Source organism: Eublepharis macularius, chromosome 7 (assembly GCF_028583425.1).
Source record: "Eublepharis macularius isolate TG4126 chromosome 7, MPM_Emac_v1.0, whole genome shotgun sequence".
Lineage (NCBI taxonomy): Eukaryota > Metazoa > Chordata > Lepidosauria > Squamata > Eublepharidae > Eublepharis > Eublepharis macularius.
In genome coordinates, this window is record NC_072796.1 from 20,041,813 (window position 1) to 20,068,223 (window position 26,411).

Here is a 26,411-nt window from a genome sequence, read left to right on the forward strand (position 1 = left end):
GCAAACCAAGTCCCAAACATTCAGCTGAACTGCTGTCACAGCAAGCCAGCTTGTGTTTGGCAGAGATAAAAAAAAAAGTCTGTTAATGCTGCGTCACAATCAGGCAAAAACTCCTCTATTATTCCTGAGATGTGTACACAACTGTATGTAAAATCGGGCCCTTAGATGGACGCTTTCCTGGGCTGAATGTGTTTCTCCAAGAAGGTAGTCTCTGATGCTTTCCCAAGCATCTGAAATAGTGTTACTAGCCCCTGTGCCTGGTATGATCTGCTTGAAAGGGTGGGGGCTCCGTTGGTTGAAGCCTCAGAAGCCGGTGGGGTGGCTGAGCTAAAATTCCCACGACTGAGAGTCAGACTTCATTGCCCGAACGGCTCCCCTCTCCTCCCCGTCTAGGAAATGTAGCATTGTGCAATATATTTTGCCTAATATGCACCTGGCTTTCTTTGGTTCAGAATCTGGATCGCCTAGCAGCAAAATCATATCAAGTATTGAGTATCCACAGCCCTGTAAACCAGCCATATGATTCGAAATCTACCACTACGTAAAACAGTTCATATGAGTTGCACCGATCAAGTCTGCACTCTCAGTCTGGTGAGGTGGCTTAATGTGTAGCTACCACTGCTCGTGAGACGACCAGCACTCAACAGCTCTGGCACCCTGGGTTAATGTCAGGGGTAAACTTGCGGAAGCCCACAGATATCCAATGTCCTTTGTGGCCCCAAATTCAGCCATAGATGACCCTGAAGCCCTTTTCAAGCTTTAAAAGAGTCCTTTCGAGTCTGCGGAAAAGCGTTCCTGAAAATAAACGAATGCCAACATGTGATTATATCTTAAATTAGGACATGTGCATTTTGACCTGCAGAGTCCAAGAAACTCCATTTTCATCACATAAAGTCGAGTTCTTTCCTCTCAGAAAAAGCAAGCAAGTGAACATATATGAAGCTACCTTCTACTGCATCATATCTGTGATCTATCAAGGTGAACATTCTCCTCTCTCGCTGGCAGCAACTCTTTGGGGCCGATTCCAGACGGCCCTCCGCATCCCGAAACGTCGCGCGGAAAACGCGAAATATCGTGTTTTCTCGTGCGACTTTTGCACGAGGTTGTGCAAAACTCACGCGAGAAAACGCAATATTTCGCGTTTTCTGCGCAACGACGCGCAACATTTCGGGATGCGGAGGGCCGTCTGGAATTGGCCTGGGTCTCGAGCAGAGATCTTTTGCATCATCTGCTATCTTATTCTTTCACTAAAGATGCTGAAGATCGGACCTTCTGCATGCAAAGCAGATGTCTCTTCACTGAGCCATGACCCAACAGCTGGGTGGCTGATCAATGAGTGGAAATACTTAAACACATGCTCATTACATAAAATGTTGATTTCCAGCAGGGGAACTTGCGACCCTTAACAGGGACTCAAAGGTATCAGCAATTTCTCATCTAAACATACACAGGAGGACTTGAGATTTGCATATGAAAAGCACTAGAGCTAGCCAGGATTGCACAATTGCCCTTAGAACCCCAAAGCACGTGAAAATCTCTTGCTCTTGAAAGGATTTGTCACACCAAGGCATATGCAACATCATCATACAGTCTGAATAATCTAGGCTCAAAAGGAATTTTTTTGAACGGAAGCTACCCCTGTGGAAATTTACAAGATTACCATATGAATGAAAGATGGGAGAAGGATGGAAGTCTTTTCACCTTAACTTTCCACTGCCTGCAGTGACATCTGCTGGCTAATCATCCAAATAGCATTTTCAGAGGATTGGCAATTTTAAAGAACAGCAAGGGCAATTCAGGTCTTTCCTAACCTTTCTGTTCAGCATATAACATCAAAACAAGCCTTGATCTGCATGCCTAATACACATCTGCAAGCATAGAAGCTCCCTTGAACGCCCCTGGACTGACTGGCATGTGTCCAAACACGGAGATCCTCCAATGGAATAGCATGTTTGTGGAGGAGGGGGTACCAATATTCACCCATTCCTGTCCCACTGAAGCCCCCCCTCACTGTACTTATGTTCTTCCTGAAGGTCTGTAGATCCCCCAGGAACAAATTGGGAGGGGGGATTCAATGGGAAGCAGCAGGAGGGAAAAGTGGGAAGCACTCAGCCATTAAATTCTTTCCCCCTCGTCTTTGTTCCCCTCCTTTTTGTTTTCTTACTCTAATACAACAATCTAAACAAACTGGGATATGAACAAAGAAGTCCACAATTAAATTCTCACTTCTACCTCAATTTCTAGTTGGGTAGCCTTAAGAAAGCCAGCCTAATTCAGCCCCATAATCAACCCCATCTCCAATACAGGGGTAATACCATCAACTGTACCCCATCCTGGGTAGCTCAGAGAAGGTCAATCTCGTCAGGTCTCTGAAGATAAGTAGGGTCGGCCTTGTGGATGGGAGACCCCCAGAAAGGCCAGGGCTGCAGAGGCAGGCAATGGCAAGCCACCTCTGTTAGTCTCTTGCCATGAAAATCCCCAAGGGAGGGGGAAGGTCACCATGTCAGCTGTGACGGGATTCCTTATTATAGGTGTTGTCCTTGTTTGATGGACTGTGTTGAAACTGTCTCCCATGTTCTTCTCCAGTGCTCTTTATACCTGGCGCCATGCCGGGATCTTCTACATCCTATTTTAGCCCAACTTTCAGAGTTTTCTGATGATTTTAAGGTTCAGTTTCTGCTTGACAACCCAGATGGGGAAATAACTGAAATAGTAGCAAAGTTTCTCTACAGTGCCACGGCTATACGCCCTGACAAGTAATATTCTGTACTGGTTTTGCTGCTCTGTTGCCCTGTAATTTTAATCTCATTTTGTATGGAGTTCCTGTATTTAAAATTTTATATTTTAAACATGCCAATAAAGGCTTGCTTGCTTGAAACCACGCTGGAGTCTAACCAAGATGAGCAAAGTTGTGCTAGAGGAAGGAAACGCCTCCCCTCTCCTTGGAACCTTTTGTGCCACCTTGAAATTGGGTTGTGTGTGTCAGTGGACCCAAACAAACAGTGCGTGGAGGAAACTGGAACTCTGCAATAGAAGGGTGTGGAACAATCAGCAGAATTTCCCCTTCCTCCGTCCATGGAAAATAGCCGCTGCTGTACTGATGGAAGGACTCTTAGCAGATATCACAGTGCCTCCCGTTTATCTACCTGTGCAGTCCCGGATCCAGAAAGGGCATTACTGTGAAGAAAGTGCTCGAGCGCATGGGTGTCCCTTTCTCAATAGCAAAGAAAACAATTCTAGCAGAGCCCGTGTCTTGCAATATTTATTGATGTCTTGCTCTATTAGGTGTGTAGAATCCTTTGACAAATTTCTCATCAGAAGCAGGACCTCGGGTTTTCACGAATTGTCAGCATTGCTGCATGTTTTAAATGTAACCACACAACTCCTTTTACTGCCATTAAGTATAAATTTTATCTGAAAAGAAACCTGCCTTTAAATCATTTATTCAGTCGATATCCCCGTTCACACCATCACTTTAAAAACTAGTCTCTTCACACATCCTGACGGGAATATTATAATGTCTGTCATCCTCGGTGATAAGGGTCACCACCGGCCAGCCCTCTCTGGGGTGATTGGGATAAAGAGTAATGAATTCATCCGTGCCGTACTTATACAGTCGGTAAACATGGATGGAGTGCTGCAGCGCAAAAGCCAGGAGAAACATTTCCACCTAAGCAAGGAAACAAAACAGATGCATTATTCACCCCTGTGGTCAAAAATACGCACTGGCTGCTCATCGAGGCACAATTCAAAGAGCCGGTTCGTTTTTAATGGCCCTAAACTGTCTGTGGCAATGGTAGCTGAAGTACTGCCTCCTCCTGCCCTATCCATCCTATCGCTTAAGGACCCTCTTCACAAGCCCTGCTCTCTGGGCACCCCACCTACAGAGGTGAGGTGAGTAGCAAAGGCAGTACCTTTCCAGTGGTGGCACCATCTCCGTGGAATAGCCTCCTCCTTGATGCTTGTCTGGTGCCTACCTTACTCTCTTTGGGCAACAGCTAAAGAGACTACTACGAGGATCCTTTAGGCTACCTAAAGTTTAGTGCTTACGGGTTTTATTGTCTGGCTTTTAGTTTGTTAATTATAATTGTTTTATCTTGTTTTCTTTCATGGAACCACCTTGAGCATCTGAAAAGATGCCATCTAAGTGTTCTGAAGGCAAATATTTAGACATCCTGAAGCAGCTTAGGATAATAAGGTCTTTGGAAGGTACTTTTGGATAATTCCTGTTCCTGTATTGTGCTGGTCTTTGACTGTAACAATAAAAACTGGACTGAATACTTTAGACGTCCTGAAGCAGCTTAGGATAATAGGTCTTTGGAAGGTCTGTCTCAGGATGGGAAGCCACAAATGCACACAGTACAACCATTCCAGCGGCTGAGACTTGGATCTGCAAAGTACAGACTCGCACTCTCCCTTTTTAAAACTGGAGTTGTCCCGATCAGCTGCGCAGGAAGGAAAACACAGGTAAACTCAAGCTACCCTTTCTACCCCCAAACAGATATGAACTGGAAGCTTTGCTTGGAAGTTTTCGTGTTCAAGGTCTCTGTGGTTGTTCTTAGCCTCTTTTAGGACTCCCTGTGTGGAGTCATGACTGCACACCACCTGCTGCATATTTACTCTGCTGGATCAGGGCCCGGGAGTGTCTCTTGTTCAAAATCCAATGGGAGGGGGACATCAGACTAAAACCACAACTAGAAGCTCTTCCACAAGGGGGAAGCTAGAATTATTCATATGCTCGTTTTACTCAGGTCTGATATTGGGATTCAAGCACGTTTTAAGGTTTGATCAGCATCTGCCACTGTCTTTAGTCTCATTGAAGAGATTAAAAATGACCAAAGGAGAGCTGTGAACAAACACTGGAGTCCTAAGAATGAAGAATCCCCACACATACAGCCTTCCAGAGCCCAAAGAAGTTTAAATATCTCTTGATTTACGATTCACTTAACATTTACTAACCTGTTAACTGGAACCCACAACTGACTGACTCCAGATGTACACCAGTCCCAGCCAGGTGTGGTTTAGTGTCCTATGGGTTCATTTCCGCTTCTGAACACTATACTCCACTAACTATAATTCCATGGTAAAAAGTCACCACTGAGCATTAGGCCAGACCTGTGCAAATACTCTATGGAGTCCTGGATTCATCCTGCTCCAATCATAACATCCTTCCACCAAGTTCTGAGCCCTCCAATATCTTTGGCAATACTTTTGCACTGTCCCAACTAGAGGCCATCCACTCCCTGCAAAACCACTGCCAGATACATCAGCGCCATGCCTTCTCTTGCATCACAACACTGCAACACCACAGGTCACCACCCTGTACTGACAAAGCAACTGGTCCAGTGAACTCTTGGTGCTCCTCTGCTAAACAGTACTTGTTTTTGAGGATCAGGCCCCTAGATTTTGATACCGGCATTTTCCATGTCAAAATACTGACCCACGCCAAAAACTTATTCAGAGAGATTATTGGTGTCCTTGTTAGGATTAGCACTAGCATTTTCCCAGTTGCTGTAACGTTTCTTCAACTGCATTAGGCCTTTAAAAATACAAGTGGTTAAGAGACTGAAGGGTTGTGCTGCAGATCAAGTAAAGGTCGTAGCTACGAACGTTTAAGATTTGCAAATGGAAACGACTTTTTGCAAGTAAGTTAAAAGTTTTACGGACGCAACATATACAAGTCATGTGTGTGAAATGAACAGCAAGCACTACTTTAAAAGAGGTATTTTGTTTAAAAGTAAAGAAGCCTTGTGTTTCTGTAGCTTGGCCAGTGAGAACTTTTTGGTAGTTTCAGGGGGGTTGTTGTGTTAGTGGGTCGTAGCCAAACAAAATTAGAATCCAGCAGCACCTTAAAGACCAACAAAACTGTCAGGGCTTGCTGCGGCCGCCGCTGGGCGGGGCACTGGGCAGTCTGCTCCTGACGTCAAAGGGGGGGCCAGGGATTCTGCAGGACCCTGCTCTGTGGAAGGAGGGGCGGTATACATCACCCAGACTCCCTCTCAATCCGCTTGCTGGCCTGCTCAACCTGTGCCCCTCACTCCCCTTGGTCTCTGCCATCTCCTCCTCTTTCATCCACTCTCCTCCTTGCCTTTGCTCTCGCTCCACTCCATCTGCTCAAACCCACCACCGCAGAGCTCTTCCCAGCCAGCTTTTATAGGACCTTCTCTCACCACCCCACCCTCCTTGCAGGTTCTGCCTGCCAGGCCATACCCCTCCTTGGCCTCCCAGCATTGGCCTGGGCTGTCTCAAGCTGTTGCAGCAGGGGTAGCTGGCTGGGCTGCCCGGATCAGCAACAGCTGCATCATGTTGGCTGGCTGCTGGGCCTCTCTGGCTGAGCTGATTACTGAAGGTAGGCCCAGCTGTGGCCCCTTGGCTGGCTGCCCAGCTCTTCCCACAGAATGCCTTCAGCAGCTCCACCTGGAAGGGCTGGGTTCTGAGCATGTCCTGAGCCAGGTTGCTGCCTTCAAGCTGAGGTGGAGGCTGGGGCATGGCTCTGGGCTGTTGTGGCTGCTTTTCCTCCTTGGCTGGTAAGGGCTCTGTTTGGGCTGCTGCTGGGTCCCTATTCTTCCTGCCTCTGCCCTGCTCAGCCCCCTATCCTCCCCCTGGAGGGTGGAACTAGCTTGCCTCTCCCTGCCTCCTCTAGCCCTCTGGGGCCTTGGCCCTTTGCCCTCCTCCTCTGGTGTAGGCAGGTTCTGGCCCTGGCTGCCGGCTGAGGCAGCAGGACTGCTGTCTCCTGGCTGCCTCCCCCTGCTTCCTCCTGTTGAGGCCAGGGGCTGTGCCTCAGACCCCGGACAAAAACCTCCCCGGGTAGAAGCTTTCATGAGATGAACTTCTCTTTGTCAGATACTTGGAACTTCTTGGCAAACTTTATTCTTGCTTCTAGATGCTACGTAGGGTTGCCACCTCCAGGTGGGGTGGGGAGATCCTTTGGAATTACAATTGATCTTCCGATTACAGTGATTAGTTCCCCTGGGGGGACATGGCTGCTTTGCAGGGTAGACTCTATGGCATTATACCCCCCTGAGGTCCCTCCCCTCCCCAAAACCTGGCCTCTCCAAGCTCCTCCCCCAAATCTCCAGGAATTTCCTGACTCAGAGCTGGCAACCCTAATGATAATTACTGTTATATTTCAGCAGTTCATTAGGTGAAGGAGCTGTCACTGCTGTATCATGCCACCTTCCCACTCCCCTAACACACAGAGAGTGAGGAACAGGACTTACTTGTTCGAGGCCTCCTGTGTGCCCGAGCTGATTCAAGTGATTCTTCATGAGCTGAAAAGGGTTGCTGGACGTATCCCGAGCAAAGAGAAGCCAGGAGAACTCAGGCACCTCCAACCCCTTCTCGTTATCTTCATACAACTTGATAGCGGTGTTGAGCATGAGAAACTTGACAGCTTCGTAAAGACTGTACTCATCCTCTTCACCTCGAAAAAGCTCATCGCAAGCAGCTTGCTTCTCTGTGAGGATCTTTGCTGCACTTATACTTTCCCACTGCAGAAAGAAAAGGGTGACGATCAGATAAGTGGAGCACGAGAACAGAGGGATGGGACACGCCTTTCCACGGTCAAGAACTGCCACACTTTCAAAATAAGTGGAGTTTGACTTAGGGGAAAACACAACCTTATCCCTGCATATAAACCTGGGGCTGAAAATGGAATCCAGCACATGATTTCCACTTGTGCAGAACTCCTGTACAAATGGAAAAGCAAGAAAAAGACCGTGGCAGCCATCTGCACCAACTCAGACTTATTGCATCTCAGTTTGCATTTCCACAATTTCTTGGGCAGCCAGTTTCTCAGCACTGGAATGCAGATGTGGGAAGAGAGCGCTTGGTATTGCAAAAGACCTTGTAGAAGTCACACTGTGCTAATGCATTGATGTTTCTGCTTACACATTACTGGATCCAGGACAGTCAGGTCAACTGATTTTTTTTTAAACTTCATTTATACCCTGCCTGCCCGCTGAGGACCCAAAAAAGCTTACATCATTCACCTCTCCTCCATTTCCCCCCCTCACAACAAGCCTGTGAGGCGGGTAAGGCCGAGTGTGAGAGAGAAAGCGTGGCCTGAGGTCACCCAGCAAGCTTCCATGTCAGAGCAGGGAACCAAACTGAAGTCGTTCACAAATCCTAGTCTGCCGCGGTAGCTAAAACTTTAATTGTGGAGGCCAAGTTTTAATCAGCAGAACTAATTTAGTTGCAGGCTTTTTTTAAACAGGAAATTAGAAGGTCATTTTTACTATTTTCTTTAAGAATTAGCAGCTTTTGCTAAACCTTACAATCTTATACTTCTTTCAATACCTAACAAGGCATGTATGTAGTTTTGGTAATATACACACTTCAACTTACTTGATCAATTCATGATTCGGCGAATGGACTAATCACCACCTTTTAAAAGTCTCACTCAACTGATAGCCCTAAATATTTTTCATTTCTCTGGTGAAATGAAAATCTGCCCTCAAGTCATAGTTGACTTATGGTAACCCCTCGTGGGGTTTCATGGCAAGAGTGGTTTGCCATTGCCTGCCTCTGCAATCCTGGTCGTCTTTGGAGATCTCCCATCCAATTACTAACCAAGGCCGACCCTGCTTAGCTTCTGAGATCTGACGGCGAGATCAGGCTCTCCTGAACTACCTACGGCAGGTGATTTTATTGTTGCTTTAATAGGCAAGGCATAAAAAATATGCCTTTGGAAACAGATGAAGGCATTAATAGAGGTTGGCTAATTCTCTATACCAATTTAGCCTTATTGAATCAGCAGTATCCACATACCAGCCCGGAGCACAATTCAATTCAGGCCATAAGCAGAGAACAGGTGCTGCACAGAAAAAACTGTTTCAAAGAAATCTAGCAAGTGAGCCCAGCTACACACTACTGATGGCAGCCAACTGGTCAGTATGAACTGTTGGGAATTCCTGCCCGGCAGAAAGAAAAACATCCTCAGCTTTATCCCAGGAGATGCTTCATATAGGTACAAGCATCACAAATCTTCTTCCCAATTTTATAGCCCTCCAAGTCAAAGCAATTAATGCAAGCCCCCAACATGGAAATCCTTGCATGTAGTCATGTGGGTTGTGCCTAGCGCTGTGCACACCACTTGTTTGCATGTTGACTCAGCACACAAGGAGGACAGCAGGCACACTGTCCCCGTCACCCGCCCCCAGCTATGTGTGATTAGAGTCATCTGCACGGTGCGAAAATGCAGAGCAACTGCCCACACAAACACATCCTACCTGTGGGGGCATACGCATGGGTACGTCTTCCATGTGCTTGCACCAAGCAAACAACTCGGCAATTGTGTGAAGGAGGGTCAGTGTGTTTATGCCTCATCTCCCCGCCCATGTGCTGGGTCAACACATGAACTGTGGCCTTCTGCGCAGGGAGACTGTGATGTTTTCTTCTGCCACAAAACTATCGCTTTAGCTGTCAGGAGAAGGAAGAAGAGGAATCCGTCTTCCATCTCCCATTACCCTGACAAGGCACATACAATCGGCATCACCAGAACGGACATTTCTCATCAATCTACACCCTGTGCATATGAGCATTGGATGCAGGGTTTTTCAGGGCATTGGCCTCATGTGCCCACAGGAACACCTCTCCTGCACACACAAGCCAGTTTCCATGCACAGTCCTGCCTTGCTGAAGCAGAGCAATTAAAGATTGCCATAATCCAGTTACTTCTAATACATTTGCAAGTTTTACATATTTAAAGGCTATATAGCTAATCAAAGAATGATTGTGTAACTTCTCCAACCTTCTGCTTTAGTAACAGTAAGCATTCTTTAATTTCGTCGGTCCAGTTTTCTGCTTTTCCAGTTGGTTTTTGCCACTCCGTGATCCAGACGTACTTGGCCATTAACTTCTCTGGTAGCTAAAATTTTGGAAGGTGAGAGTTACCATTGATAATATCAACATTTAAAAAGATAATCTGGTATCTAATACACCACATTACTGAGTCAAAACAGCTTTCACTTCTGCCATTTACAACTGCACGTGTCCTTCACAGGGGTCATTTCATAGAAAAAGAGCTGGAGGAACTCATTAGCATAACTCATTAGCATATGCCACACCCATTGCCATCGCCAGAAGTGTGTCATTAGCATAACTGATTTACATATGCCACACACCCTGACATCACCTATCCTGGCTGTTTTGGACCCAATTCTGGCCATTCAGGGCTGAAATTGGGCCCAAAATGGCAAAAAGGGGCTGAAAAGGGCCCCACAGTGGTCAGGATCAGGCCACTGCTGAGCGGGAGAGTGATCCACCACCTGTCAGAGGCCCAATCCCGGCCGTTTCGGCCCCAATCCAGGCTGAAATGGGCCCAAAATGGCCGAGAGTCAGGTGGACGGGGCCACCTGTCATGTGACCTCTTTGGGGAACTGCCAGAACTGCGTTCCTGCGTGTTGCCCCTCAAAATGAGCCCTGGTCCTTCAGAATATTATTGAGATCAAGAGGGAAGCCATCTTGAATGCCCTTTCAGAAGAGTGGTGGTGGTGGTGACTTGTCTTAGGTACTTTTGATGGCTTCCAAATTCATAAATAGTCCTACAACTTGTGGTGGAACCTAAACAGTCACCTGCTATGCAAAATCAATCTGATTATTAAGGGAAGGGCTGGAAGGGTGAAGCTTACCAACAGTATATCCTCTCTCTGGAGCCAGTCAGGAGTCTGCAGGGTTTGGCTGAGTGCCTGAAACAGTGTCGCCCTGACTGCGCAGTAATTGTCCCCTCGGACTCTCCTTATGGAAATGAATTTCTGTGAAACTGCTTCATAGCCCTAGATTTTTTTAAAAAGAGACAATTTTTAAATATATGGTGACGGCATCGAGAGCAGTATATGCAGCAAACTGGAAGACAGAATCTTGCCCAGATGTGACTGAGTGGATGAACAAATTGTATGATTTGATTCTTGTCTGATTTATTCATTTATGGGCAATGACCATTCAAATTTTATGAATATGTGTCTATGGCCAAATACTTATATATACATAATAGAGCAATCTTAGAATTGCAGAAAAAGTGGAAAGACTTTTTTGACTACGTAGCTGAAAATTTAAAAAAACCTAAGAATAGTTATTACTAAAGTAGACCAACTGTAAAATTAACATTTTAAAACCTTGATTATAAATGTTGAGTGTATGTAAGGAGATGGAGAGGAGAAATAGCTTTGTAGTATAACAGGCTGTTATGTATTCTGTCTTTCATGTTTTTTGTATTGTTATATATGTTGCTTATATTATCTATTGTTTATTGTCTTTGTTTTTCTTTACTTTCAAATAAAAATGTAAAATAAAAAAGAGACAATGTTTTTGTTCTGCACCCAACTAATTGTTTTCTTCCAGCTCTTTCGTTGCCATTTATAATTTTATAAATCTCTAAAATGTCTTCCACTCTGCCGGCCAGCCCCAAAGATTCTTCAAAACAGAACTGAGGCTGCTTTGATGGTTTAATCAGTAAATTAAAGTGTGTGAGTATGGAAAGGGGCGGGGGAGCCTTTTACTCTGTCCTCCCATCTATTGTAGCTCGGGCTGGCTTCTCAAGGGACTTGAAAAAGGAAATTAGCTAATAGTGAAATCTTCTTCAGTTGCATTTAACACTAAGGCTGCGGAGAGGAAATTCCAGGGGTAGAAATCAGCAAAAGCATTTCAAAGGATATGTTTTATATTGTTTCAGTAAGTACTTGCATAGTTGTGAAAGCAACAGTTATAGTTTTTAGAAATGCCCATAACTAAAGTGTGTCAAAACTGCAGAACAAGTGGGGAGACACACAGACTCGTGGAGCATCTTCTCCCCTGTATCTCCCTCCTCTACTATTTCCTCCATGGCCTTTCCACGTTTCCTGTTTCTTCTCTCCATTCCACTCAACTGGCCAGTCTACTTTTATCTGTCCATCTTCAGAATTTCCTCCTTCCATCCCCCTGGTAGCCTCTCTGAGAAATGCTGGGCCTTATTGGTTAGTAGCTGGCGCTGCCAGACCCCACAGCACCTGTCCCAAGTGAGTCCTCTTCCTCCTTGGGACATGACAGGGGAGGGAGACAGGAGCTTTCCCAGGTCTGTTTTGGCCTCCAAAGTTGCAGAAACCCAGGACTGGAAGGCTCAGCAACATTGCTGTGATGCCTAGACTCCTCCAAAATGGCCACTGAGAGCTTAGCGGGCATTCTTTTCTTAAAGCTACAGACATTGTTTCTATTATCGGGGGGAGTTTTAATCCCCCCCCCGTTTTTAAAATTAGATTACAGATGTTTCTGCAAATCTGTGTCTGACCAGTTTTGTAGATAAATTTCTCCTATCTGACCCTAGCTACATTTTATAGATCTATTGATCTGCACTCTATGGTGTGATTCAGAATTAGATATGACAAGCGGCTGGGGGGGGGAAGCAAAAATTGCAGGGGGGTCCAGGGTGCCATGCTGGGCTTCCAATCCTCTTCCTCCTGCAGACTGCTTTCCCCTTTGGAATCTCCTTTCCAAACACCATTCCCCTTTGCACCCCCACTCCAGAAGGGAAGGGTCTTGAGGAGGCAAACGGGAAGAGTCTTTGAAAGAGAGGAAAGAAGGGTGTTTTGGAGGGTGTTGCAAAAGGGAAAGGTGTTTGAAAGACAGGGTGGAGGAAAGGGTGAACAGTGTTTGAAGGGGAGCAGTAAAGGGGCTTGGAAGGGGGCCTTCGCCCCCACTCCCAAACACCCTTTGACTTTGTCTCCTCCCTCCCTAACACCCACCCATAGACCCTCCCCCCTCCCCCCATGTCCCCTATCTTTCTGTCCATGTTTACATTTTCAGCAACCCTGGGGGTCCCCCAAGGTTGCAGAAACATCTTTTGTGTTCCTAAGTTGCCTGATCCACAGTTTTAAGGATCCGCACGGGGAGGCACTTGGGAATTAGTATATATGATATAAACAGTTTTGAAATACTCCCCCCACCCCACCGCTTCTTATGCACTATACTTGCTTAGGGTAGCTGAAGCCCAGAATAGGTATTGGGAAAAAACACAGTTGTTTCTTTAAATCAGGATGGCTGGAATTCTTCCTGGTACAGAAATGCATAGAAGCAAAACTGCACTGACTTGAATGAGGTAGTTGTAATCATGCAAAGGGGAGTGGACTCCTTATTGTTAAGTAGTTCTTACTCTCAAGACTATACCTCCAATTTTAATTCAGAAAGAAGTGTCTTTTGGCAATCCGCAGTCTGAGAAACCCCACGCTGATATACAAAATGAATACTATTAACATTGGATGTCTAGATAGTACTCCTTTAGACATAAATCCTGCACAGAGTTATAACTTCTGAAATTATTACAAAGAAACGGAGATCAGACCTTTCTCATACGCTTGGCACTTGAAGTGTTTCCTCTCCATTCCTTCTGGCAATAATCCATGATATCTACTTCTGGTGCAACACTTAGTTTATTTTCTGGAAAAACTGATTGCAATTAAGACAAGAAAACGAAATTTAGAGGAAAGTCCTGAAAGAGTTCTTCTGCACCATAAATAAGGCAATCTGTGTATATACATATTCAGAATCTCCAAACTTCTTCCTTCTACTCTGAGAATCTTAAGTTTGCTTAAGCTCAAGTGGGAGATGCTTGGTAAAAGCATGAGTTCAGGTACAAAATATCAGTTTAAGTTTCAAGTATATTTGAATCTCATCTACTTGACTTTATACTCTGGTTGTTATGTAATGACTCGTGCCTTTCATTCCCCAGGTAGCAAACAGAGTGGGGAAATTGAGGAAATTTCCCCATGGGCACTGCCCTAGAAGGCCACTGGAGGCCAGGAGCAAGTATAACCAAGCCGTGCCAGAGCTTCAGGAGCCATTTTGCTCAGCATCTTCATCGGCAATGATAATTGGTGTCAGGTCACAACATTTCTTTTCCCAGGCGGCAGCCAGTTTTCAGTGTGCTAATACCAACTGCCTGCACCACAGAACCGAGTGACCCCCTACAGTGCCGGCTTGTAGTACCCCTGGGGCCCTTCACCTTAGCTTGTTCCAGGGTCATTTTCACTGCGGGAGGGGCATAAGAACAGAGAAATCTGGCAGGTGGGGATCAAAACTAAATATTCTGCCTGTCCCTCCTCTTCTCTCCACACTCCTAGGGATCCAGTTTAGTGGAGTGGTTAAGAGCAGCAGGAATTGAATCTGGAGAACCAGGTTTGATTCTCCACTCCTCTGCTTGAAGCCAGGTGGGTCAGTCACAGCTCTTCCAGAGCTCTCTCAGTCCCACCCTCCTCACAGGGTGATTATTGTTGTGGGGATAATAACAACACACTTTGTAAACTGCTCTGAGTTGGCGTTAAGTTGTCCTGAAGGGCGGTATATAAATAGAATATTATTATTATTATTATTATCCCAGCAGGGATGTCGGGGGATACTTCCCTGGGGAGGAAGGGACTGAAATGCCAACTCCCAGCTGGCACTTGGGTGTCCCGATCTCTCTTTCTCTCTCCCTCTCTTTCTCTGCCCAGCAAGTTTCGCACTGGGTCCCAAAAGGGACTCAGGAAGCCGTTTCCCGAGGAAGGTAGGATCAGATACCCTTTGAGACATGTTGATAAGCTTCTCAGGGGTGGGTGGGTGTTTGAGAGTGTGGGCTGCACAACATAGGTCCGCTGGGCCACAGGTGGGCCATACGCTGTGGACCCAAGCTTAGAGAGGGCACTCTTCCTTCACAGCTTAAAGAACAGCTGTGGACAGATGCGTAAGGATTGTTTATCGCAGGTTTTTGCACTGTGGGTCTTGAGGAACTATCTCCAGCCATCGTGTGATTAACACAAATGTGAACTCCCCTTAAGCAGTCAGACTAGAATTCCTTTTCTGTTGTTCCCTATGGCTACCATCTTTCGAGGCTGCCTCATGCATTGGACAAACTAAGCTCTAGCTTACAAAAACTCCAGCCATTAACCTCCATTTTTACTACAGAACACTAATTCAGCTGCTTCTCCACAGCAAACTGATATCCTCTCAACAAATGAGGGCAAATTTCATACCAAACTTTGTTTGGTATTTAACAATAATAACTGCACTTATATAACACTCTTCTAGACAGATTAATGCCCCACTCAAAAGCGGGGAACGAAGTCATTGTTGTAATCATCTCCACAATACAGCTGGGGCTGAGAGGAGTGGCTTAACCAAGGCCACCTTCTGAGCTCAAGGCAGCAGTGGGATTCAAACTAGCAGAATGCTAATTCACAACCCAACCGAGTAGGTGAGGGGAGGCCACCCTCTACATCCACGGATCTGGTACTAGTTATCCGTACCCACCTGGGATAGGCAACTGGCGGGGGGGATGGCCCTCTTCTAAGGGCTGGATTTACCCCGAGGACACCTGTGGCCAACCCCTACTTTCTATATTGTTCAGCTAAGGCATCACATCATGCACAAATGTACTGAAATGTACCTGAGGTGCCTGTCCCACACACAAGCAACTCTTTCTCTCTCTCTATTTCTTCTGCATCCCGGTACATGTCCTCCTCACTGTAACAACATGGACACACATTATGGCTCGTTTTTAATCACTGATTTTTAATACTGTAACATATTTCTACTTATAAGCTGCCTTGAGCAGGACTCTGAGCAGGAAGCATAGAAATAGCCTAAATAAATTTCACATAATCTGCACAACAGTCTAATCCATGGACTGTGAATAATTTGGGTGAATTGTTTGTTAGAAAAGTCTTATTGAAAGACAATATAATTCAATGGCATATTAATTTAAGAAGCCTCAAAAAAGAAGAAAAAAAATCTTATCTTGTAAAGACTCAAAACAACGTCATCAGGGTAAGTCAAATTTAAAAGACACACCTTTCCCCCCCCTTGGGGCTATGACAGCTATTACAAGAGATTGATGCCTCCCAGATTAGAATGCATTCTGTTGGTGATGGCAAAACCTTTGGGATTATACAAAAGGAAAAACAAAAGTCTCATTAGGTTCAAAAAGCAATCAAAGAGAATTATGTTTTTTAAAAAAATAAGACACACTATTTTTCTAGTCTTTTTAAAAGCAAGTTTCTAGCCCTTATGGATGCAAAGACACTTTTGAATGTATAGACAATGCCCAAAAATGTCTCAGAAGGTAGAGGGAGGAGGGTTCAGTCCCAGCGATGAAGATGTAGGAATTGTGGCTTTTATAGCTCATTGGTCCTCTTTATAATTAACAGAGACAGAGGAAATTGTATACAGTAAACATGTATGTATGCTGTGGAGAATTTTGGTTGCCAGCTTTCCTTTGGGGGTAGCTGTAGTGGAAAGTGGTTCACTACTGTAATCTTTTTGGTGTTTTCAAAGTGGCAAGCATAAGAACACACAAAGGGTCCTCAGAGATCCATGTGCACACACCTTTGATGTGTGTATGGAATGTCTCTAATTTGGCTTTGGGTGGCTGTAATATTTCTGGGTCTGCAGATAAAGACTTCCAGAACTAGGAACAGCTTAAAACATCTTAAATATGAACGGCAGCTAAAGCATCTGGTACAGCAGCCTCTAAACTTCATTCGAGAATGAACTATGGTCATGTGATTTGGGGGCAAGTCAATAAATGACCTGTTTCGTAACACTGTAAAGTATAAGGGAACGTCTCTTAACTGTCAAGTGCAGCAGTAGCCCTTTGCACTATCTTCTCATGAGTAGCTTTTCTTAGGGCTGCTGCAGGGAGAGGGAGTCCGAGAAATCCCGGTGCACGTACGGAAGCAACCTCACATTTCTTTGGGTTGCGCCCAACGGATTTAACAAAATTTAGGTGACGATTTTAGGAGAAACGTTCCAACAACTGGTAATATGTAAGCAAAAGTTGCTATCAGGTTTTTTTTCTTAAAGGACTAATGTTAGACATGGAAGTACTTACCGTAGCCTGGTGAGCAAACGGCAAGGAGGTGTGAGGGACACGCGCATCACCACCATCAAAATGCATGCTAAGTCATCCTACTGGGCAGGAGACAGCAATCCATGAGGGGCTTGGGAAAACAAAGGTAGCTTTTAGGTAAACATACTCTGCTGCTCCTTCCAATAGCCTGAGCTTCTAACTCCTCCGATACAAGAAGCCGTGTTCACTGAAACACAATACTTTGTTACCCGGCCAGCATCTGAGGTTTCTATTAATCGGAACAAGCAAACAATGACTTAGCTTGGTTGCCAACTGTGCCTGACGACTGTGAGCAAAGACCCATGCTCTGGTAATCCTCCCTCCCCACCCCAGTGAGGTTAAAAGCTGCTCTAATCAGTACCTGTTCTTCTAAATACTTCCCGTGGCTGGTGAGGGTTGGGCAGAACAACAGACCTGGGTCACATTTTTACACACCTTATTAAGGTTTTAAAGTGCAGCTATGGAAACAGCCATGGGACATTTAATCCCCTCCCATCTATTTGTTATAAAGCTGTTCATTGTTTGCAGGAAAGCAATACGTTCAACATTTCAGCAACGTTTTCCCCTTCAGGATTGTAGTGGGGAGGGGGGGGGGCAGGGTAGACATTGTCTCTGGACCCACTCAGCCACCAACTTAACAGGTCCCACCTTTATTTGAGTGTGAAATCTTCTTGATTGTGGAAGACCGCATCTGTTCCTAATTGTGCTTTAGGTAAAACCCCGAAGGGAAAACATTGTGTGAACTGAGCCCTAGAATACCTAGATCACAAAAGTCTTTAGGCCACAGAATCTTTTACTGGCCTGCCCATATGTACATTGTGCTTTGTTCACCAAAGAAGAGAACCACATTTAAAACTAAATTCTGCTTGGCTGCCTAGACATGGGCCATTTCCACACATCTTACCTGCCTGCAGAACATAGCACAAAAGACCCAGAAGACACCGGCTTCTTGCGCGAAATTGCGCCAGGAAATCACTGCGATTTCGCGCAAAACTCCTGGATAACAACGTCTTCCTGGTGCGATTTCGTGCGAGAAGACGTGTCTTCCGGGTCTTCCGGGCGATGTTCCGCAGGCAGGTAAGACGTGTGAAAACGGCCGTGAGTTGACAAGTGACTATATACAAATCTGATCTCCGTAAGTGTTTGTACTGGAGTCTTTTAACTTGGATGGCATACTGAATTCTAATTCCAACCAAACAGGGGCTGTTTGCTGCTGAGGAAAACCTAGAGGAGCGCTGCTTCTGTGATCCCTTTAACTGGGTTAACTCTGCTCTGGAAAAAAATACAACATTCTAATGCTGTCACTTTCCAAAGAAGACTCCTGCATGCACTGATAAACCTACCGCTGCTTTTACGACGACTAGGAACATCAAGGATTAATGAATACACAACACTGGTGTCTGAAAGCTATCAGGAGTAACAGAACTCCGGTAACACTTCTTTTACCCTTCATGGCGGCTGTAGCTACCGCTGTCAGACTACAGACCTCTGAAACGTCTTCCTATCAGCTGCACTGCAGATGTATTATCTGGAAAAACCAACTGAGTAAAACCTCAGTTGGTCAGTTCATCCTCACTTCAAACAGTACATGAGGAGGAAAAAGAAGCAGATGCCTGCAAAAAATTTACTGCTTTATTTTTTATTTGGGACTTGAAGAGAAATCTTAAAGGGTTTGGTCAAGGAGATCCTGTGCTGATACTTATATTCCATTGTCTGGCACCCAAAAAAGAATCAAATGAGAATTTAAAGTTGGTTTCCCATGGGTGGGGGTCTGTTCTACCTACAGAGGGTCTTCCTCTGGGGCAAGGCACCTTTCCCAACACAAGAGGCTCTTCTGCTATTGGACTATAAATAAGAGCTTCTTGTGTTGGGGAAGACGTCTTGTCCCGGAGGAAGAATCCACTGTCGACAGAACAGATTTAGGGGATCCAACTCCCTGTCCAATACGTGTTTTCTATATATCATTAGGACACTTACCAGAGTCGTTGAAAAAGTGTCAGACTAAAGCACAGAGTGTGTAGACTTGCCAGAAAGGAATCTGTATTGCCATTTTACCTTCTAATACCAAACAATCCAGCAAAAGGGAAGAGTGGAGTAAACAGAAGCTGCTAGGATTTGAAATGGGTTGTCATGCTCTGGTTAAGAGCCAACCTAGTTAAGCTTAACTGTGGTCAGCACGCAACATCAAATCATAGTTAAGGCAGACCCTGCAAGAGAGGCGACTGAGAGATTTTAAGAGAAGATTCCCTTCGGGAAATCGGGAGCCAGAATCGCATGTTCATTTTCATGTTACATGGAAGTTTACTCATTCTTCCAGTACAACATACTGTATTACCTACTACACATAAACAAGAGAAAATATATAGGTCAACAGTATTTGAAATAGATTTCCTCAGCAAAACTCGCACTCACTAGTCTACTGAAGATCCCACAGGCGAAGAGAAGGGTGATGGTTTTACTTCCCCCTTACTGCAGCTATCTTGGTTGGGTTGCAGGACCTCCGCCAGAGGTCTCTGTGTTTGACGTCTACAATCTTCTTTGGCCACTAAGGTAGGCTTTCCTTTGTGGCTGGAGCCTGCATTTGGCGAGGCTGTTTTGTCATGGGGAGTGTGTTTTTCTTTTTTGTTTCTAGTCAGCCGTATAGGAAACACACTCTTTTTGGGTTTCTCGTCTGTGGCAGATGAAGAACCAGCTCCTTTCCTGGCCTTTTGCTGAGACATCCCGGGCCTACAACAAAAACATATGAAAAACCGTTGTGAGTTTTTAGTGTTATAAACTCTCCCAATGTTAAGTTAGGGCAGCAGAAGTTACCGATCATGGGAAGATGGAAGAGGGGTAGTAACTCGTACGTCCATTAGGCTCTGACGAAAGAAACCTGAACTCCCTTTGACCCACTCTGTAAAATAAGGCCTATTAGCTTGGAATTAGTGGGGCTTGCCTGAAGCATGTCAGCTCTTTCCTTCAATTTTTGCACTCTCAACCGGAAACAAAACCAAGAGATTTTGTTGAGCCCCTGGTGGAACAAGTTCATTTTGGTGGTGGATCCTGTCCCTGTTTCCTCCAATATGGCTGAATTCACAGCAAGGGGGAAAATTGTTGAACAGGCAGGGCCAGATTGGAACTCTGTCACGGTGTGTACAAGGTAGAGTTGTGTAAGTGATAGAACATGCAAAAAATTCTTCTGGACAGTGCAGATACCTGACTAAACTAGGGCATGCATGCTCAGTCGGTGAGAGCCACTGTGGTGTAGTAGTTCGAGTGCTGGACTAAGATCTGGGAGAGCAGGGTTCAAATCCACACCTTGCCATGGAGTTCACTGGGTGGCCTTGGGCCAGTCAGCATAACCTACCTCACAGAGTTGTTGTAAAGATTACAAATGGGGGAGGGAGTTCCATGCATACTGCTGTGAGCTCCTTAGAGGAAAGGTTGGATAAAAATTTAGACCGCTTGTCTGCAGTCTTCTTCGGAAATTACTACACATGCCAGTTTTTTATGTTAAGATTTTAAAAAGATTCCAGCGATAGGCTAGAAACGCTTCACTTGAGCTTTTTTTTCCAACAGTCATCTTATTCAAAAGGTTTTTGACCACATGGTTTTTAAATTACAAGGTTTTTCCAGAATTCTGGGAAAGCCAGGTTCGCACATTGCAAAGCAAGAAAAAAAAAGTTTACTACTTGTGAGGAAGGTGCAACCACTTTGGCTCCCTGATGAACGTACTTGTACGAGTCACGTGTTTGTACCAACATCCATTTCCACTGACCCGTTTTGATACACTGGGGTACTACAAGCCACGTTGTAAGAAATTTGGAAGTCAGGCAACTGCATTTTAAATGTTTGACATTGGCAATGTTGCCAATTTATGTTCAAAGCCGGTGTCAGCATACAGTGATGTGGGGCAGCTGCCAGGGCCCGGGGCTCCTGGTGGGCCCCACTGCTGCTGACTCCCTATTCCTGTGTCTCCTCCGATGATTGCACGCCTGCCCTTCCACTGCCTGCTTGTGAGTACATCGTCACCTTTGTTCCCAGCTGCATATGCTGCCTAGCACTGCTGGAGACGCACATGGGGGTGGTGGCCACGGCAGTGGCATCCTACCTGCACCCACCAACATCAGGGAAGGGGCATACAGGCAATGTAGGCAGCTGTGACTGCAGGTGGTACAAAAACTTGCCAGCGGGCCAAGGAAGAATGCACAGGCAGGTGGGGACACATGCCTCCCCTTGAATCAAAGGGGGGGGCAAGGAGTGCTTAGTAATGTGCATGGGGGGGCAGTGCACTCTCTGCCTAAGGTCTCCCCAAACCTGGACGCAGCCCTGCTTAGGTCCCCCCTCCCCTTCTCAAGCCTGAATATTTTCTCTCCACTTTCACTAAAGTTCCCAGTTCACTCATCCTGAAAGTTTAACTCAGCTATTTGGGGAACGTCGTCTCAAGCCCTACCCCACTTCACAAGAACGTTGTTCTCCACTCCGTCCCCTGGATACAATACTATAATGAATTGAAACTGCCAGATTTTACATCAAGGGGAGAGGTTAAAACAAAAGGCAGATCTCCGGTTACAGCCGGTGCTGGAACTACTGCTCTGTAAGAACGGGAAAAACTGTGTCCGAGATATCTTCAAGTAAGAACCACAAATCTCTACGCTATTAACCTAGCAAAGTGTTGCTGAGTAAAAATCTGAGCACCTACTCAAGAGTAAACACAGGCAATGGGCCTAAAATCCCCCCAAATGCAGCAGGGCTACAATAACTCTTTTACAATCACTCGTACAAATTTTGTAATGGGGGGGGGGGAGATGAGGTCAAGTGATAAAATGTAGGCGGCAGACTAGCAAACAAAAAGCCTGTTGAGGAATCAAGTCACTTGTAGGAGTTCATAGAATTGCCTAATCTGAATATTTGAAATGTCTTGAATCTGATGACCAAACATTATCATTATGGCCTTTGATCTGTTTTCTTTTAAAGTCTCTAGATGTTACCTAGCAGTTGACTTTGGTTTTCCAACCTCTACTTCTGTGGCAGCTGTATTTCTGCCCTGACCACCTCCCTGTATGCCTTCTAACTTCCTCCCTTTTAAATAAGGCACTCATTTGCCTGCCCTGCTGAGCCTATTTACTTCCTTCATTTACACCCTGACCTTCTCTCTTACGAGGACCAAAAGTGGTTTACGTGGGTTTCTTCTCCTCCATTTTATTACAAACACACATTGGGTTTTATAACACTTCAACCGAGCCCACCTTCCCCCCAAAATAATCCTAAAACTTGTACCTTGGCAAGGGCACTGAGAAATCCATGTTTAAAAAGAACGCTACCATTCCCCTCACATCAAAGTTTTCACGGCTCCCTGCAGGATGAAAATGCCTGTGAAGTTTCAAGTCCGTAGCACAGATATGTCCCCACTCTCCATTTCCTGCCGCCCCCAACTTTAACCAGCACTGTCCCTCCCCGCTTCTCCTTTCAAAGTTATTTTTCTAGCAGAGCAGTTCCAGAACCACTCAAGTCGTTCAAAACTTACTCCTTCAGTGCTGAAGAAGTGAGCTGTGACTCACAAAAGCTCAGACCCTACCACAAATTTTATTAGTCTTATAGGTGCTACTGGACTCTTGCTCTTTTCTACTCCTTCAGTGCTGTCTTTCCCTTACACTCTCCTCCTTATTAGCCCCTGGTATGTCCCCCCACCTCTCCCAACTCTGTTTCCCAGCACACAATGAAAGCCCTAGACAAGTCTTTGGTATCCCATATAGTGATGGTAGCTCCAAATAAAATGGCAAGATAGTACTGCTTAACATCCTAGACGTACCACTCATTTACAAAGGTATTGCTGCCCAGCAAATGAACACACACACACAAAGTGTAAAAAGAAGAACTGGTGTTAATGATCAATGTACTAGAAGAAGAACATCATGTGTTTCCTACAAGGTACGCTTGTGATGAAATCAATTTTTGTCATGGGAAATCATTGTCTAGGCTTCCCAGCCCAACACAACAGATGACTAATTCGGCACAGGTATACACCCAAGTGTTATCTGCAGCATAAATTCATCTTGTATCAAGCAACCACAATGGGACCAGAAAACAAACGTCAAGATGATTTACACTTGCTGTTACTAAATTTAAGTTTTAACAGTGTTTCTGAAACCAGACAGCAGTGCAGGGCTCGTCAGATGTTACGACTGCACGTAGCAGGAGCCTGCCAACCACACAGAGGGCCTCCCAATGTGTATAGTTGCCAAAGGGGACATTGTGTGGGTTTTCAGCTTTGGTACATGTCAATCACAACCCTGAAAAATCAGTTTGTGTAATGGGTATGCAGAGTGTATGTGCAGAGAATCCATGTGTTGCCTCTTTCAGACAACATGGCAACTGTGCATATCAGGAGGCTGTGGGGTAGTGTGTACTCCTGAGTTCTAATACATCTGAAGAGTTCTTATCTTTTTCTTATCAGCTATGACAGAAAGAGGAAGAGGAGTGTCAACAGCTCGAAACAGCATGTGTATGCGCATGCACTCATATAAGCATGAAGGGGCAATTGTGGACTCCTGCAAAGGGAATGAGGCAGAAGATGCAAGCTTCCACTCTATAGCTGTCTTTTATTATAACAGTAGGTAATACATGACAGACAAAATTGTTACACACTATTCCAGATCAAACAAAGTGAAAGCATTTATTTATTCCACATATACCCCACCTTTGCCCCTAAAGAAACCCATAAACAGAAATAGCATGTGGAAGGATCAGTGCGAGAGAGACACATCCCAGATATGAAATGCATACCCTATTTATTTATTTGTTTCATTTATACCTCACCTTTCCCCGCAATGGGGACCCCAAACATTTTTCATCCTTTTCCTCTTCTCCATTTTACCCCTGCAACAGCCCTGTGAGGTAGGTTACACTTGAAAGGATGTGGCTGACCCAAGATCACCCAACAGGCATCCACAGCAAACCAAGGATTTGAACCTGGGTCTCCCAAATCCCAGTATGATGCTCTAACCACTATGCAGGCACGTGCTTTAAGCTCTGTAGTATAAACTATGTTTCTCTCGACTAAGACTTACCCTTCTGGAGTGGCCTGTTCTTGGCTATTGCTTAGCCTGAATCGCTTTGTGTTGTCCGTAAGTGCGCTGATGCCAGGGCTAGAGCAAACCTGCCCTTCTGGTCCTGCTTTCGGTTCAGCCGGTTTGTTTTCGCGACTGGCAGCAGAAGCAGCCAGCACAGCTTTCCCACCATTAACTGGCGTGTGAAGCATTTCGTTCTTATCTGTACTCATGTTAACCGGCTCTGCTTTGTCATCTCAAGCCAAACACTCCTGAAAAAGGGGGGGAAACAGTCCATAGTAAAGGTAACAAGGTGTTCCAGGTAGTACATTCGCTAGCGAGGAACATAAATAAAATTAGAAACACTGGTTTACCCCCATAGGGACCGGCAGGGACAAGTCCCAAGCGGCACGTCCTCACACCACACCTGCGGGCTTCTGAAGACAGCTGGCTGAGTACATCTGGAGGCCACAAGGGGAAGGAAGGTTGCCAGGCCCAAATTCTGAAATTCCTTTAAATCTACAATTTGAAAACCAAACTGACTTTGGAAAACGCCACAGAGAAACCCAAACATTTCTAAATCTGCTAGGTAAGATTAGGAATTTGCCCAGGAGGTACGGTTGCTAGACTCCCGGGAGGGGTGGGGTTTGGGGGGGGGTTGCAGCCCCCCCCCAGAATTACAGCTGAGCTCCAGACGGGGGGGGGTCAGCCCCCTCGAGGAAACTATTGTGGCTGCTTGGTATAAGGGGGGGTCCCTGCAGCATCCCACCTCTGCTGACCTGAGCTCCCCTTCCCTACAGTTGCCAGCCTCCAGGTGTTGGCTGGAGATCTCCTGCAATTACAACCACTCAATTCTCTTGCAAATGGCTGCTTCGGAGAGTGGACCCTTTGGCATTGGGGAGGTCCCTTCCCTCCCCAAATACAGCCTTTCTCCAGGCTTCACCCCCCAAATCTCCAGGAACCTCCCAACTTGGGGCTGGCCACTCGCGCTCTGCCCCCAAATCTCCAGGAATCCCCCGAGCCAGGGCGGGCGCAGCGGGTCAGGGCAGTCCCCGGGAGTCCGTTCCAGGTCTGCAAGGCGGCGCGCCTTGGGAGCGCGGGGGCTTACCTCCGAGTAGACCCGGCGGGGCGCCTCGCGACCCCCCGCTAGAAGCGAGAGAGGCGCCGCCCGGCAGGATCCCTTTCCCCGCAGACGCGCCGCCACGCTCCGGGCTCCCCGCCCCGCGCGGCTTCCGCGTCGCCCGGCCCGGCCCTCCCACAATCCCTCGCTCGCAGCGCGCCCGCCTGCCTATTACGGGCATTTCCTGCCCCGGTGGCTGCGGCAGGACGCCGGCTGCCCGCCCCGGAGGAAAGGCGAAGATTTGCAGCCTCCTCTTCCTCCTCCTGCGGTTTCCTCGGGAGCAGGCCTCCGCCAACTGACTCCCAAGGAAGGGCAGTTGCGGCTCAGTTGCAACGCAGGCTGCCAACTCACAGGGGCAGGCTGGAGGTCTCCGGTAGCTGCCCCTGAGCATTAGGCTTGCCAGCCTCCAGGTGGTACCTGGAGAGCTCCCGGAATCTCCAGGCCATAGGGATCAGTCCCCCTGGAAAAAATGGCTGTTTTGGAGGGTGGACACTATAGCTTAATACCCTTTTGCGGTCCCTCCCCTAGCACTGGCCTCTCCAGGATCTGCCCCCCCCCCCAAATCTCCAGGAATTTCCAAACCTGGAGCTGGCAACCCTAGCTGAGCTTCAGGCCACAGAGATGAGTTCCCCGGGAGAAATGGGTTGATTTGGAGGGAGAACTCTGTGGCATTGTACCCTGCTGACCAAATTCCACCCACCCCTGGCTCCACCCCCAAATCTCCAGGAATTTCCCAACCTGAAGCTGGCAAGCCTGGAATGCAGCAGGGTCTATTTTTGTGCATGGAGGTGGGGCGCGTGGGTTGCAAAGGAGACTTCCCAAGAGAAGTGGACGGTCGCGCCACTTGGGTCCTTCTGGTGGCCGAAGCATTCAGACCTCCCCAAGACCAGGTGCAGAAAAAAGCATTGCAACCATCACGGACTAGAAGTCCTGCTTCACCTGTTAGCCTGCAGCGCAAAAAACCTGTCTCTTAATAGAGGCTTAATGAGGTGTTGCTTCCTGGGTGATGTTATTTACTTCCATGCACTGAAAAGCCTCATCCAACCATTTCCATATATTAAGCCTTTCTTAAAGGATCAGGACGTATTTCTCCAGGCCTGTAGCAATTCTAATACTTGGTGGTGGAGAGTGCCATCAAGTCATAGCTGACATATGGTGACCCCTACTGGAGTTTTCAAGGCAAGAGACTAAAGGGGGGGGGTGTTCCCACTGCCTGCCTCTGCAACCCTGGTTTTCTTTGAAGGTCTCCCATCCAATTACTAACCAAGCCTGACCCTACTTAGCTTCAGAGATCTGCTGAGATTAGGCTTCTCTGAGCTACCCAGGATGGGGTATGGTTAATGGTACTGGAGATGGGGTGGATTATGGGGCTGAATTAGGCTGGCTTTCTTAAGGCTACCCAACTAGA

At 46.3% G+C, this 26,411-nt stretch overlaps 1 protein-coding gene across 3 annotated transcripts; it reads right to left on the reverse strand.

Moving 5' to 3' along the window:
* Positions 1 to 2,921: 2,921 nt before the first annotated feature.
* Positions 2,922 to 25,121, reverse strand: OTULIN (OTU deubiquitinase with linear linkage specificity). Of its 3 annotated transcripts, XM_054985643.1 has the most exons (10): positions 24,992 to 25,121; positions 24,258 to 24,402; positions 23,905 to 24,155; positions 19,265 to 19,579; positions 15,392 to 15,468; positions 13,313 to 13,416; positions 10,632 to 10,775; positions 9,752 to 9,868; positions 7,221 to 7,490; positions 2,922 to 3,670 (listed from the first exon to the last, which is right to left on the reverse strand). In XM_054985643.1, the coding sequence occupies exons 3-10, from the start codon at positions 24,114 to 24,116 to the stop codon at positions 3,476 to 3,478; spliced, it is 1,434 nt and encodes a 477-aa protein (XP_054841618.1). In that variant the 5' UTR covers positions 24,117 to 24,155; positions 24,258 to 24,402; positions 24,992 to 25,121; the 3' UTR covers positions 2,922 to 3,475. The 3 variants fall into 3 exon arrangements, with proteins under 3 accessions (XP_054841618.1, XP_054841617.1, XP_054841619.1); XM_054985642.1 differs by lacking the exon at positions 24,258 to 24,402; XM_054985644.1 differs by lacking the exons at positions 23,905 to 24,155; positions 24,258 to 24,402; positions 24,992 to 25,121 and adding exons at positions 15,796 to 15,881; positions 16,835 to 16,943 and having other exon boundaries at positions 19,265 to 19,373.
* Positions 25,122 to 26,411: the final 1,290 nt, after the last annotated feature.